The 14,324-nt window shown below is 44.0% G+C and overlaps 1 protein-coding gene across 1 annotated transcript in view; it reads left to right on the top strand.

Moving 5' to 3' along the window:
• Positions 1-1,518: 1,518 nt before the first annotated feature.
• LOC146584664 (vascular endothelial growth factor receptor kdr-like) overlaps positions 1,519-14,324 on the top strand; it is a 180,655-nt gene continuing 167,849 nt past the window's right edge. The window contains exon 1 of the mRNA XM_085324289.1: positions 1,519-1,582. Coding sequence (XP_085180415.1) covers positions 1,519-1,582 — 64 coding nt within the window. The remainder of the gene's footprint in view (positions 1,583-14,324) is intronic.

Here is a 14,324-nt window from a genome sequence, read left to right as displayed (position 1 = left end):
TGGCAATAAGAGGAAGGGTGGGATCCTGACTTATGAAGCAGTGAACTGTTTCTGAACTGGATAAATAAGGGTAAGAATCAAGGCACTATCCTTTATTTTAGCAGGGAAACCATATTAACCTTTCTCACCATTGGCCACATCCAGCTTTCCAGGCGAGCTAACACCTCTGTCACGTCTTCTTGTTTTTCTTGCACAGCTCACAGGGGCTTGACACCCAGAAGTTTAGCACTGGCCTAGTTTGCTACGTGTAACAGCAATGAAAAGAAAATGCCATACAATAATACCGAAGGATTAGGGACAAATGGGAGAGACTCAGCAGTGCAGCAACAAGGGAGCAACAGCTAGGCACTGGGAAGGGGCGCCCAGGCTTCCAGTGGGATCAGTTTTGAAGCAGCCAGCAAGAAAAGTCATTTTAATTTACATAGGGGAGGAATTGTAGGAACCTGAGGAGAATTCCCAGTTAGYCGGGAAGAAGAAAACTGGAGGTGATTCCTCCATTTCTCCAAGAGCCCAGCCAGRGCTTCCTGCTTTTGATGGGGCTGGATGCTAACCCACAGCAGCTGATCCCCTACAGAGAGAGCAAAGACGCCTTGTAGGCACAAAAGCCAGCGTAGGTTCTGAAAAATTTAGAGAAGCCAGGCAGTATCTAAAGGGTACATGACAGTCATATAAATTCACTGGAAAGATCTGCTGTGCCCCTGGCTCCTCCTCAGGGTGCCAAAAGATGATGCAGTGTATTGGCTATAGAAATATATATATACACACACACATATGTATGTATACAAAAATAGGATTAACAGGGGGAGAAAGGACCTTAGATGAGACCTAAYGCTCCTTTGGCAGGAAGGAACCACTGGGTGTGAAGAGATTCCTCTCGCTACCCTCCATTACACTCTCAGCAAAGCACCTAACCATGATGATCATGCACTCTACAATTAGCATTTTAGCTTGCTAAGGGAGGAAAAAACAYACAAAAAATGTGAGAAACAGTTAAYTGAATTTAAATTTAATTCATTAAAAATGAGCTCTGAAGCAGAATTGTGTCAATTCCCCCTATCTTCTCAGTAGGTGAAATGCAGAGATAATTAGTGCTGCAGCCAAACAGACGCAAGCCCTCGTTGAAACCTGTGATTAAAGGCCAGATTCTGCCCTTTGCTGCACAGAAGTCGTGGCAGGAGCGAGACAGGAGGAGGACTGCTTTTGCACAYGCACAGGCACAGCGGGAGGAGGGCAGCGGCTTTGCTTATTGCTTCTCCTCGGGAGGAACCGGCCCCCGGCGGCACTCGGGAGCCTGCAGTCAGGCTGTCGGCGTGGAGCGAACGGGAATATTTGCTTTGGCTGCCCAGGCTGGCCCACGTTTGCCAGGATGCCCCCAGAAAGGAAATCACGTCATTCACGCTCAAGTTCATTTTGTTCTGCTTCGAAAGAGTGAAAATCCAAACACCAGAAGGATCTGCTGGAAGATCCACATAGATGACCCCATAGGGTCCATAGTGTCTTAGATAAAGCTGAATGAAGATGGTAAAAAGCTACACTGGCCTCATGGGGCTCTGTGAGAAGCCTGATCCTCTAGAGTTCAGAGGTACCCCAGTGCAATACCACGGCCAGCTTCTGTAGAGGCTTCCGAGGGAGCAGGTTGCAAGGGGAACCGTGAGGMCCTTTCTTTTTGTTCTGCCTCACATCCGTTTTATATCCCAGAGATATGGAAGTATCCTATTTCCTGCTGTGTTAGCAGTTAACCATGTTTCCACACATATGACCAGGACACCCATGTGTGTCACAAACCTACATATGCTCACACGAAGATCCCTGCAATCCCTGTATGAGATGTTTTCTGAGAAAATGAAGCCTGGGAAAGACATCACAGCTTTGTTTCAAAAATCAACCTAAAGAGTAACTACCCAGAGAAGAAACTTCAGGTCTAGTCCAAATTCCAGAAAACAAGAGGAACACCTCAGTCTTGTCTTTGAGGTGCATTGGTTTCTCTCTTTAGCTCAAGAAATAGCAATCCAACCTCACAGATCTCTGGGCTTTTAGTAGGGAGACCCCAAATCGTGCCAGTGTGTATTTGTTTTTTTACAGGTGAACTCCGCCACTAGTAAAGGCTGGACCTGCCTCCACTGTCTGGATTTCACAAGCTCCTTTTTCACAGTTTCCTCCCTGTTCCACATGTGATGCAACATCTATTGTAAAGGCTCTTATTAATAAAACAGCACAGCTTCAAGGCTGCACGGTGGTATATGCAGTATAGCTTCTGTTATCTTGCAGTCCCTTGAGGCTCATTAAGGTCTGAATTAGCTGACTGTCCATGGCCCTAATTAGTACTTCAGCTCTCTGGGAAGCAGCCAGGGTTTCTTTTTTTAAGCACTGCTCCTCACCCACAGCATCAGCTCTAGCCTGTGTTTTGGAGTATGCAGTCTGCAACAGATTTGACACCAACTGAGAAAAGGCCTTTATCCCCTTACTTCTTTGGGCTGCTTTTAATTATTACTGATTGTAATGGCTAACCCTGAGAAATGCCTAGTGAGGATGCTCTGCAGGACACTATGCAGCTTGATTTTGGTTGATGAGACTGTTCTCCTGAGAAGCACAGGGAGGTTTTTTGTTTTCTTTTAAACATACAGTCACCTACTGTTGTGCTTTAGAACAGACGGGGTGCAATATGAGAAAGATCCTCGCTCAAGGGTGCAGACATATAAGCCTTTATTCTAGAAAACCTGGAGGAGGAAGTGTTTGAGTCACTTGTGGGCTTGGTGGAAAAAACAAGGGCCAGTCACTCTCACTACTCTACTGCAGTTGCTGGGCATAAGCTGACCAGCATACAGTGGGACAAGGGGCCTGAGAGGTTTTTGTTTATTCCTTTAAAGATGAGGTTTCCTTTTAAAGAAAGATCGTGTGTTGAATGTGGAAAATACTGAGCTTCAGTGCAAGACAATCACCAGTACAATCCAAATGTACTGGAATTTGTTTTCCCAAAATTCCAATTAATTTGGGAGCATTAATCTGTCCAATGAAAGGTTTGATTTTTTTTTTTTGGTACAAAATAAGTACCTTCTTGAAAAGTGATAACTTGGTCAAAAATCTAACTCACTACTTAAAACTGTTTAAATATATTGTTGACTGTATCAAGTTCTTAACTATTTGTCAGAGGTCTTTATAAGAAATACATCACCATGGATCTAAGCCTCTCACTGAAAGAGTAAAACCAGAAGCCTCCTATACCAAACCCCCAGCTCTTAGAAAGATGACATGTATGACTTCTATCAAGTATCTTAACATCTCTGTGCCTTTCTAGAAAAAGGAGTGCAATACTCCAATGCTGATGCACTTTGGGATCCCCAGGCAGCTTGTGATGTACAAGGTTCTCCAAGCATCACCATTGCTCCAAGAGCGGTTTCCAGGCAAGTGTGAGAAATACCTGCTCAGTGACCTCCACAGCAGCTGGAGGACACATGAGTACTGCAGATAAAATGAAAACGTGTGTTATTTGTGCATTTGGACAACCTGTAGATGGGCTGGTTTCCTCAAAAGCACAAGTCACTAACACAGAGCACTAAAGAGTAATTTCAGAGGTGTCCTAGGAGGTCTGTGTGCTTCAGAACAGTGAGGCAACTGAAACGTCTTGGAAATAGCTGGGCTGATATGCTGAGTGTAGCCGCAAAGCTCTAATGCTGCGGCAGAAAACCATTTTGTGCTGCTTGCACAGAGGTAATAGGCTCACAGCATAAGATCAATTTACCAATAGGAGCAACCATGCACACTTACTGCCCGTGCTAAAGGGAGGGGAAATTGCTCACTGAAAATAGCTACTGAGATAAGAGTAGAATTTCCCCCAGAAATACAAGGTGCAACTCYGGAGTGGAGCTGGTGGATCACCCGCACCGCCACAGGACAGATGGGGGTCTGAGCAGCAGCTGAGAAACAGGAGCCGTAACATCAGGGGGTGATGCTAACTCACAGCTTGCCTATTTGAAGAAGCAGCACCATGAGCCCTCCTGGCCACGTGCTGCAGGCATCCCAAAGCCGTGGATGCAGCGCTCATGCCGATAGCTGCTCCCCTTTGAAGCTGGTGGAGAGGCAGCCAAGAACAGGCCCAGGCTGTGTTAGTTATTAGTTTGGATATTAAAAGCTTTCTATTCTCGCTCACATCCCTGCTGGAGGCAGTACCCTCATGGTATACTTGGCAGCCACCCAGAGGCACAAATCAGTGTCRTTTATGAACTGTCGAAGTGAAACGATGGGCTCGTTTCTCCCATGGAGTCGCCTTTAGAGCTACATTCTGTCCCCAGTCCCTAGTGACCATCAATAAAACAACAAGCTCCTGTACTTAAATGCCTTTCAATCTCATTCCTAAAAAAAGGTTCCTGTTTCCCTAGAGTGCCATAATCATATAGTGATCCAGCTTCACAATTGCACAGAAAAAGAGCTGAGAGTTCCAGCCACACTGCTGTGGAATTGTGCCTCACCTGCATTGCTGGACTGCTAAAAAAGGCAGAAAAATTACAGAATGGTTGAGGTTGGAAGGGACCTCTGGAGATCATCTAGTCCAATGCCCCTGCTCAAGCAGGATCTCCTAGAACATGTTAGACAGGATTGCATCCAGGCAGGYTTTGAATATCTCCAGAGAAAGAGATTCCAACCTTTCTATCAAATATTGATATGCCCTCTGTAAATTCRAGAAGCCCATACTAGCCCACACTTTTTTTTCTTTCCTGACATAGCTTTCATCACMCTAGAAAGAAGGCAAGTTGGACTTTTCAGAGGTCTGGTGCAGGTTGTTTATCAGTCTTAGCTGGCCTGCAGACACACTAGGGAGCCCTGCTTCTCCCAGCAGATTCCTTCAGCAACARTTTCTTCAGGCCTCAGCCCCATTTCCCTGGCAATCAGTGAGGTCTCTCTTGCTTTTTTTACTCATTTGTCATGAGCAGCAGGAGATAATGGTATTATTCAGAAACACAAATTATTTATGTCTCCTCTTGCTCAATCCCACCTTTGGTTCATGAATACAACATGTCTTTCAGTAACCCTGAGGCAGGCACTGCTTTTACTGCATGGCTTGCAGTACTTAGCACAACTGGGCCCCATCTGCAACTGGCAGTGTTACTGCATCAGAGATCAGAGCAAATTCTGGACACTGTTTACAAATGCATATGTGGTCATAGCATCACATTATGTATACAGCTCTGATTATCAGAAGTCTGGCCCTTCTACAATGAGGCCAGCTTATGTCTTTAGGCTTCCCACTGGAAATGAAGTTAAAAATAGTTGGCCTTTGTTTTACTGAAAGCTCGGGCAACGGTGACCTTTTGCGTCTGTTGAGCATCTCCTGCAACATGCCCCTTAACATTTAGAAGATGCTCATCTCGACTCTTACAACCTGCTCCTGCTCTGCTCTCTAAAATAACAGTTTTAGTTTACAGTACTTTTCTTTAGACCCAGGCCTGCTGCAAACCACCAAGTACCTTCATATAGACTTCGGTAAGATCAAGCTATAGGGCATGTTCCAGGTTCTCATGCACTACAGAGTGCTCGTGCTCCCTTGTGGCTTCTTTGGGGATAAGCTGAGGCCCATACTGCTCTGTATGTCTCAATAAATGTGCTTCTTGCCATGCTTTGAACTTAATAGAGTTGGTACTGTATGCATAAACCCAGGATAGGTAACTAAATAAAGAGCTGTAGACCTTCCCCTTGCTGTATGATTCACAGCAGCCACCACAGCCTTCTCCCAGGAGAAATTTTCCGTTCCTTCATTTACTCCTACTCCAAATTCAGGGTGTTTTCATTATGTTAAAGTTTATCCCAAGACCAATGTTAAACTTTTAGAGTGTGGCAACAAATCAAGTTTCTCTAACAATGTACATATATTTTTTGATGTCGGCACTAGAACTGAGAAAAATATCTCACAGAGAAGTTTGAAAAAAACTTGTTGTCCTCAGACTTTGCAATGAGCAGTCAGGGGGAGTCTCTGGGAGATCACTGGTATGAACTGGAAGAAGCTGAACTAAAACATAACAGTCTATTTTTATTTACCTCAGTAAATGAAAGGCACAATACAATGTGCAGGTTTGTGCCAGCCAAACAGTAGCAGCTCTGCTTTAACATCATCTGTTTTTAAATCTTGCCGCTTTCTAAGTTATGTCACACTATAATACCATTGCTCCCAGAGACTTTTGCTTACTGTTCCAGCACTCAGCACTATGTTCAAAACACAATCCTGGTGGAGGCAACAAATGTTGCCTCAGCTCCTTCCTTAAGGAGTGTTCTCCTCAAAGTATCCAAGTCCTAGTAGCATTTATTGAAAAAATCAAAAATTATCAAGAGTCAGCTTCAACTTGTCCGCCTACAGTCAAGYCTCCTGCCATGTTGCGTCTACCCAGAATAGTCACCAGTTACTCTCAGCAAGGGAGACTTGGACATGTAGACTGTCTCACGGCCTTGAGCAGTCCATTCAGACCTTGAGAGTGGCCCTGCTTCAAACAGGAGGTTAGATGAGGCAGCCTTCAGAGGTCCCTTCCAGCTCAGTAACACCGAGTTATAGATATGGCAAGGGTACCAGAGGCTGGGCATTTTGCTACTTCAAAATATGGTGTTTGCCCAATCATTTCCAGTTTCTTCTGTCCTATCCCAACAATAAYGACATGAAGTCTGGAGTGTTGTTTTCAAGCAGTTTGGTTTATTCTCTACTTGCAGTAGGAGGCTTCCACACTTTCAGAGAAAGCTGAAGTGAGTCCCAACTGCTGCATCCCTGTCCTTCACAGGCATCTGAACTGAGCGTCTTGAAGCATGTGGAAAACAAGCAGTTCAGAYCCCCATAAATGGATTCCCTAGCTGGGTACCTGAACCACCCAGCACACAAGCAGAGCAGCACCTGCAGTGTCCTCCTCTGCTGAGGGGTTGATGTCCAAGCTAGGAGTCTGAGTCAGAAATAGAAGTGGACTCTGGCCTTCAGAAAAGGACCACCTGAGCATTGCAACAAGAGCTGGGATGGAGATTTCTTATCTTGAACCCATACAACATTCTTCACTGCAGTACTCATGGGGCTGAGTAAAGCAGAGAACAGGGAATGATTGGAAGAAGGTTTTCAGGAAGCTAAAAATGAACAAAATTTGCTGAAGACTTTAATTTTCCTCAAGTCATCTTATTTGTGATGAAACCTTCTACCTGTCAGTCTGGTGAAGAGGAGCTGCAGAACAGTCAGCATGATTTTTATAGAAGGTTGAATCCGAATGCTTATGCACTTTTAAACTCCTCTCAAAAAAAAAAAAATACACACACATCTCGACCTTGAGAGCGACTCTGACAACAGCGGTGGAAATAGCATAGCAGCAGTTTAAGATAATCCATTTCTAAAGAAGAAGAGTCATTTCAATTTCTGGAATAAGTGTAAAAATAGTTTTCCACAGAAGGAACTGGACACATATGTTTGCTGTTGTCAGTGCGGAAGTATCTTCTCAATTACTCACCATGGATGTCAGACATAAGACAGCGAACAGCATGAACCTTACAACTAATTACACTATAACCTCTCAGAAGACTGTCATTTTTCTCATTGTTAACTACTGAAAGATACAGAAAATGGCAATGTATCTACAAAAGGAAAAAAGTGAAACATCATACAAGCAACAGACGCTCAGTTTCCCAAGATTCTACAATTACTAAAATGACACATTAGTAGGACAAAGGCTAATACATCACCAAAAATTTTTTACTCTTCTTTCCGCAAAGAAAATAATTAAAGATTAGGTTGAAAGAACATATTTTTCTCTGTGGTCACCAATGCCTCAAGCCACAGAAATGTCAAAATGCTTCCAGTGAGCATTTGGTACTGTACAGCTGAGTGGAGTAATCCATTGCCTCTTGCTTAGGCCCCAGACCACAGTGGATCTGCCTGAGGAACACCTGCCAAGCTGAAAATGAAACCTTCTCCATGGGGTTTTTGGATTAACATGGGACATCCTCACTGGCCACTGGTGCAGCTTTGGGAGATCACCAGTCTCAGGAGGAAGAACCWTGCAGGTTCACTAGCAGCTCTGTGTCGCCTCGAAGAAGTAGGGGAGCAAAAACTCCAGCAAGAAGGGGTTCCRCAAGCAGAAAGTGGCACCCTAGAAGGATTCAATCATCTTTCCTCACCTTCCAGAAGTTTTACACCTTAAAGGAGGTACTTCATATCAGTCAAACTTTAGTCCATGTGGAAACCAGATGTCACGGCCCCTTCCAGAGAGATAGCCCTGGGTTCTGCCATTGAAAGGCTCACGGAAGATTWCCCAGACTCCTGAAGACCACTGTAGGTCAGACAGAGATTGTAACTGGGAATAGTTAATTGCCTTAAGGATGACAAAGGTGGGGAAGATGAGGAGACCCTTTCTTTCTTTGCTCCCTATCCTAAAAACAATTTCTGAACCTCAACCTCAAAAGGAGAACGATGCCATATAGTTTGTGCTGAAGTGTGAGACACTGCATGCATTGCAAAAAGAGTTAAAGAAAAGAAAAGAAAAGAAAAGAAAAGAAAAGAAAAGAAAAGAAAAGAAAAGAAAAGAAAAGAAAAGAAAAGAAAAGAAAAAAGAGCAACATAGGGCTCCAGGCAGCAGTTTTTGGTCATTCATGTAACTACAGGAAAGGCCACATAGCAGAGGAGAAGAACTGAAGATTAGTTCTCAGCTACTTGCTGGAACCTCGACTCACTCACCTCCAGAGGAAGAAGGAAAAYATGGAGAAAAAAAGTTGAAATTCTGAGCTATACCAAAAGATTGGAAATTTGGCTGAAGATAGTTTCCAAGAAAAGTTATATCAACTTGGGGGGGGGGGCAGGAAGAAAGACCAAGAGCTACACAAACCATCTTGATGTCAAATACAAGCTGATAGGATTTATCCCAGTGAGCTGGACCTGGGGACAACCAAATGCACATTTTGTCCTTATGCTACAGCCCTCAAATGCAGCAAAGATGTGTGAAAATGCCTGGCAATGCCTGCCAAGGTAAATCCCTGGCAGCTCCCTTAGAAAAGCAGCATGGTTTGTGCGAGCCCTCCGTGGGCATCAGCCCTTTCTTTTTCCAGCGAAGCAAAGCGGTTGTCTGAGGAGTCGACGGGCCCAAGCAGCCAGGCAGGGAGCCCTGCTCTCCCGTCCTTTGAGGGGACACATCTTTGCAGGGAGATAGATATAAAACAAGGTTTGGGTCTCCAGCACTTCACACATTTCTGAGGCAGAGAGCTGCCTTTAAAGCATCAGGAACTACAAAGCACCTAGCTCTTCAGCCTGTTCTCTCTATGCAAAAATCTCCCATTTTCTTTTTTTAAGACAATCTCATGGGGGGGGGTTGTTTTGTTTTTTTTGGAGGAGTAAGCAACTAAACAGCTGGTTTGGGAATGCTTGGGGTGGAAAACACTACATTAATAAAAAAGTGTTAGCAAAAACCTCAGCGCCTTAGCATGCACCACAAGTCTGCCACTCTTCGTTAAACAGCAAACTGCAGTCACTATTTTCCTTCATCCTTGGTCACATACTATAATAACCAGATTACACAAATCTGTCACCAAAACAATGAATCCCACACAGAAAATGCATACAGGATTCAAAAGCAGTGAAAATAGCTCTACAAATTTGCATCCTAAGAAAGATGTTCAGTTTGCCCTGCAGTTCCATAAGAACTTTGCACAAATGATAAATATTTAATCGTGCTCCTGACAAAGCTCCTTCCTTCCAACCAGCCCTTTTGTTCTCTGTCTACATTTACTTGATATTTGCAGTGGTTATCTTACAGCAATACATGCCTTTCTTGGGGCTTCTATCTCCTGTCGTCTTAGGGTCTTCCAGCAAGTCAGGAATTTGGGCTTCCTGCGCTCTTTGCTTTCCTGGGCAGAATAGCAGGAGGGGGTGGGGGGTTCAAACTCACACASGCTCTGGTAAACGGAAGAATTTTTCTTTCTTCTTTCAAGAGCGATTGATAGACACCTAGACTGCCGACTGACTTCTGGCTAGAGTCAGAAGAACTTAATTCYGACTTGAAAAATTGTATACTGTTCATAGCTTAAAAAAAAAATAAAAAACTTTTCATAGGGCTGGTCATTTTGGAGTAATAAAAGTTTGTATCCTCTCCTACTCCTATTCTGTGCTGTGGTCAGTAAGGTTGTTGCAGATTCGGTGGTTGAATTATGAGCAGAATCTGGTGGATTTTAAATCGCAGTCACAATCTTTTAGGAACACTTAAGTAGTCCATCAGGCAACCCCATGAACTGACAGTGGCTTTTTGTTCACAGATTACCTGCACATGTTTATAGACTGCTGAGGGGATTGTGTATCTATTGTACCAGCAGACTTATTTTTCCTGCTCTCGGMCACATTTTCTTTCAAATATGCCCCTATTATGTGGATTGACTTTAAATATAGCTTAAGATCATGGCAGGCTTTTTCATTTTATACATACCGTCCCCTTCCCTCTTCCCAAAGAGGCTCACCAGGAACAAAGCTTTACTGAAAGTTATATTAAAAGGGAGTTTGTCTCACTCTAAGAGAGCAGGGAACAGCCGTTCGGTTCGTAATTCATGAGATGGCTTCACACATCTCAACGCACTTCTTTTCAGAGAGGGGTAGCTATGGTTACAGCTATTCGTCAATGGTCATTTCAGGTTACTGCAACTCCCCATCCTGCAAAACTTCACATCTTTCTCRTTTTGACAGCACCTCTCTTGACTTTGCCTTGAGGTGGAAGACACCAAGAAAACAGCTTGCTGTCATTTGGCCTTTGCTGTGACCAGCCGCTGACGAACGGCGTTGTGTTCTGCGTCACCGATTCCCAAGCTTGCTGGCAAAGAAAAATCAATGACCAAAAAAAAAAAAAAAAAAAATCAAAGACAGACCAAGCTCTAGATTCAAGTCTGAATTTGTCTGAAGCACCTGAAACAGGTTTGGTTCTCCTGTAGAGGTCAAGAGCATTCAGAAGTTCACTATGGGGATTTCAACATTTCCCAACTCAAGACTGTGGTTCAGAGCTCCAGTTATCGGATCCCTTGATCCTGCACATCTTAGGTTTAAGACACTGTGTTTTTGCACAGCAGTCTTGTGGCCAGTGAGTCGTTGCTGCTAATTCTCTTACTCTTCCTTTCAACTCATCTGTTGGTCTTAGAGCCATTAGAGCTTTTTGAACTTATTTTACCCTGCCTTTACTGAAGGATATTACTTAGAAAGACTTGTAGGTGTACAACCTTGGTCTGTTATGCAAGTTTGGGGKTTTTTTATTATTATTTTTTAAATCACAGAAAACAAGATATAAGATCCAAACCAGTTCAAACTACTGATTTCTAAAATAGTTTGTGGCAAGCTCTGATATTTGTCCCTGTTTCATTGTCTCTTTCAAGTAAGGAGTCAGGAAACTTCTTTGAAAACAGTGAAAACTTGAGCCCGATGACAGCTGTAGCAGCCAGTCAGTTCATCAAGCTAAAAACCACTATTTCACAGGAACACACACAGGTTTTCCGATACAGCCACTGTTCAGCACAACCATTTTCACACAGCTTCTGCGTAAATCTCTGATTTGGCCTACTAAAGGAAACCACATGAAAGAGAAAGTAAGATACAAGAGAAGACCAGCAACATGCCAGTGATAATAAACTGTAGACAAATAGCTCTCCAGTGAGCTGGAAACAACCTCCATTTGGAATTTGAGTGCATTGCCTTAGCACAGAAGTAGCCAGCAGCTCTGTCTCACTAAGCTGCAGACAAAACCGCAGCAGAAGCAACACAAAAATATATGCTATGGAGGGCTGAGACAAGATTGAGCTCCAGGAACAGCTCACAGGCAGAAGAAGACAGGGCTGCCTAGTGATTTTACCACTCCACATAGGACACAACCAGGCTGAACACATTCGCAACAAGCCCAAGAGCCTCCTTCTGCCAGCACCATGTTCATTTATCCAGCCACCCTCAGCCCTGCAGAGCTCTGCTAATGAACATGGGATGAGGCTCAGGTGGCAACCACACCTGAGCTCTTTGCAAACCTCTTGCAGCTGGAGCAATCAAGCTGTCTCTGACTATATGTCTGGTTCCTGGATTTGCAGTAATGGATGGGCAATCATAAGGCTTTTTGAATTTGCATTTTAATCTTGGAACAGTACATTAGGACTCAGCTTTGGGTTCCTGTTCTCAGCTCTGCCTTTGATCTGCTCTGTGATCCAAGACTAGTGGCTTTCCTTCACTGAATTGTGGGGTTTGTGGTTAGGTTTTTAGGTGTAAAAATAGGCCTCTTGGTTCAGTTAAACCTCTCATGGGCGCTAGCAAAATTAAGCCATTTAGCATKGCATTTGTCTCACACACATTTAGGCACTGAAGTGGGCACCTAATTAGGTAGTCACTGCAGAGACAGACATCTGCACACCACACCTCAGCCCACCAAAGATCTGCATCCCTCTTTCCAGGTCCTTATGTCTCTCAGATGCCTCAGTCAAGTATGTAAACCTGGGTGGGAGGAATCTAGCCTTTAATGAAATTACCACCCGCCTAGAAAATAGCTAGAGAAAAGATGTGCTCATGATCATCTTGCAGAACAAATAGCCATAGGTCATGAAAGTCATTTCTACAGGAATTACATCATTAGTACACAAGCTTGACTTGTTACAGCAGCTAGATAACTACCAACCCCAGAGCTAGTTGGATTAAACCCAGCATAGATTTGTCTATACTCCACTGTCACTGCTCACACACATCACCATGTATCAAAATGCCTCGCTGCTGTCAGTGTACATCACCTCCTTCCAGCCTCCTGAGTTTCGGAGGGACACACATCTCTGTTTCAGAGATGAAGAAACAAGGCCCAGGAGGGAAATCCTCAGGGCACACTGGACACCCATGATCCTTCACAGGGACCTCCAACCCTCAAGCCAACGTCAACTGGACCGAGCGCCTCCTCTGTGACTGCTGTGCCCAATGGAAAGCAGCAGCAAGGCAGCTTGTAGCCTACGTGGAGTGAGCTGCTTACTGCACCGGGCTGAGCACCAGCTCAGCACCCCATGGCCGCAATCTCAGCCAGTCTGAGCAGGAACAAAACATCAGTGGGATGCCGCTGAACCACAGAACGAGAAGAAGCTCCACAAACCAAACTAAAACACAGACAGCAGAGACGATGAGGGTCCCCTTCAGGGTCACCACACTAGCTTTGCCTTTGATATGCAGTGTGGGCATCTGACTGCAAGGCATCAGGATGTCCTGGTGGGATTCTTCAAAGACCACGGCTGATAGCTGTTAAAATAAAAAATTATTCATTGGCTGCTTCCTCAAAAATTGCCTTCTGGTGTAGAATCCAAGGTAAAATCGTGAAATACCTTGTTTTTCACAAATCAAAGGAGATTTTACTTTCTAAAGTCAGTGTGTAACTGTACCCGCTGTGCTCATTATTTGTTGAATTTTTGAATTAAATACTCAAGACTTCAGTGTTCAGCATCTAAATTGGGAAAAGGAATGTGTATACTCAGAGCAACCCCTGTGGAGACATAAAGCAATGGCGTAAAGCACCTGACATTTCCAGTGCAACGCTTCATGATGGGAACGAGTTTGGAAATCCAGATGGAGCCCTGAGTAATACCAGAAAACATCCCAAGCTGTAATGTCTCCATTTCAAAAGACACACCGTTCATCCCATAATAGCTTAGAGCAATAAATGGCTTTAAATTGCAGGGGGGAGAGGGCAGCAGCGTGGGGGTGTGCAGCCGTGTTGCCCTTAAGAAGCCCGCAGAAGGGAAACGACACACTGACAGTTAATTTGGGTGCATTGGGGTATAAACAGAGATTTGTGTGTATCAGTCTGATCCCTGCTAAACAGGAGAAATTGCACCAACTCTTCTAGGCAAAATTGTAGATTCAAGCRCAGCCCTCATACAGGGGACTGCATGCATTTCTAGGCATACAGAAATAGATAACAGTGATTGAAATGTGGCTGCTAAAGCTGTTTTCCCGATAGGAAACTGCTTTTCTTCAACAAAATGCTCTCGGAATTTTTCGTTGTTTTTCTACTTCAGAGGGCATTCATTTCATGTAAATTTGGTTATCTAAAAATTACTATTGAATCTAAGCCAGTTATCTAAGCTTGCTCCACAGAGAGGAGAATGACAAAGAGAAGTCCCAGGCTGCGAGGATTTGCTAAAAGGTGGGTCAGATTTTTGCATCTCCTGTATTTAAAACTTGAACTGGGAAATTAGTCCATAAAATATCTGCAATGGCAGCTCAAAATGGTGCTGAGGTCAACTGATATTTGCATTCTTCCTTTTGAAATTCATTTCTGGCCAGTGGCCAAGGGGACGAGTACATTAGCAGAAGTAAGAGGACATTTGAAGACAGC

Source organism: Rhea americana, unplaced genomic scaffold (genome assembly GCF_003343005.1).
Source record: "Rhea americana isolate MKP2758 unplaced genomic scaffold, rheAme1 scaffold_90, whole genome shotgun sequence".
In the NCBI taxonomy this organism is placed as follows: domain Eukaryota; kingdom Metazoa; phylum Chordata; class Aves; order Rheiformes; family Rheidae; genus Rhea; species Rhea americana.
The sequence above is the reverse complement of the archived record's forward strand: the minus strand, read 5'-3'. Positions and strand labels throughout refer to the sequence as shown.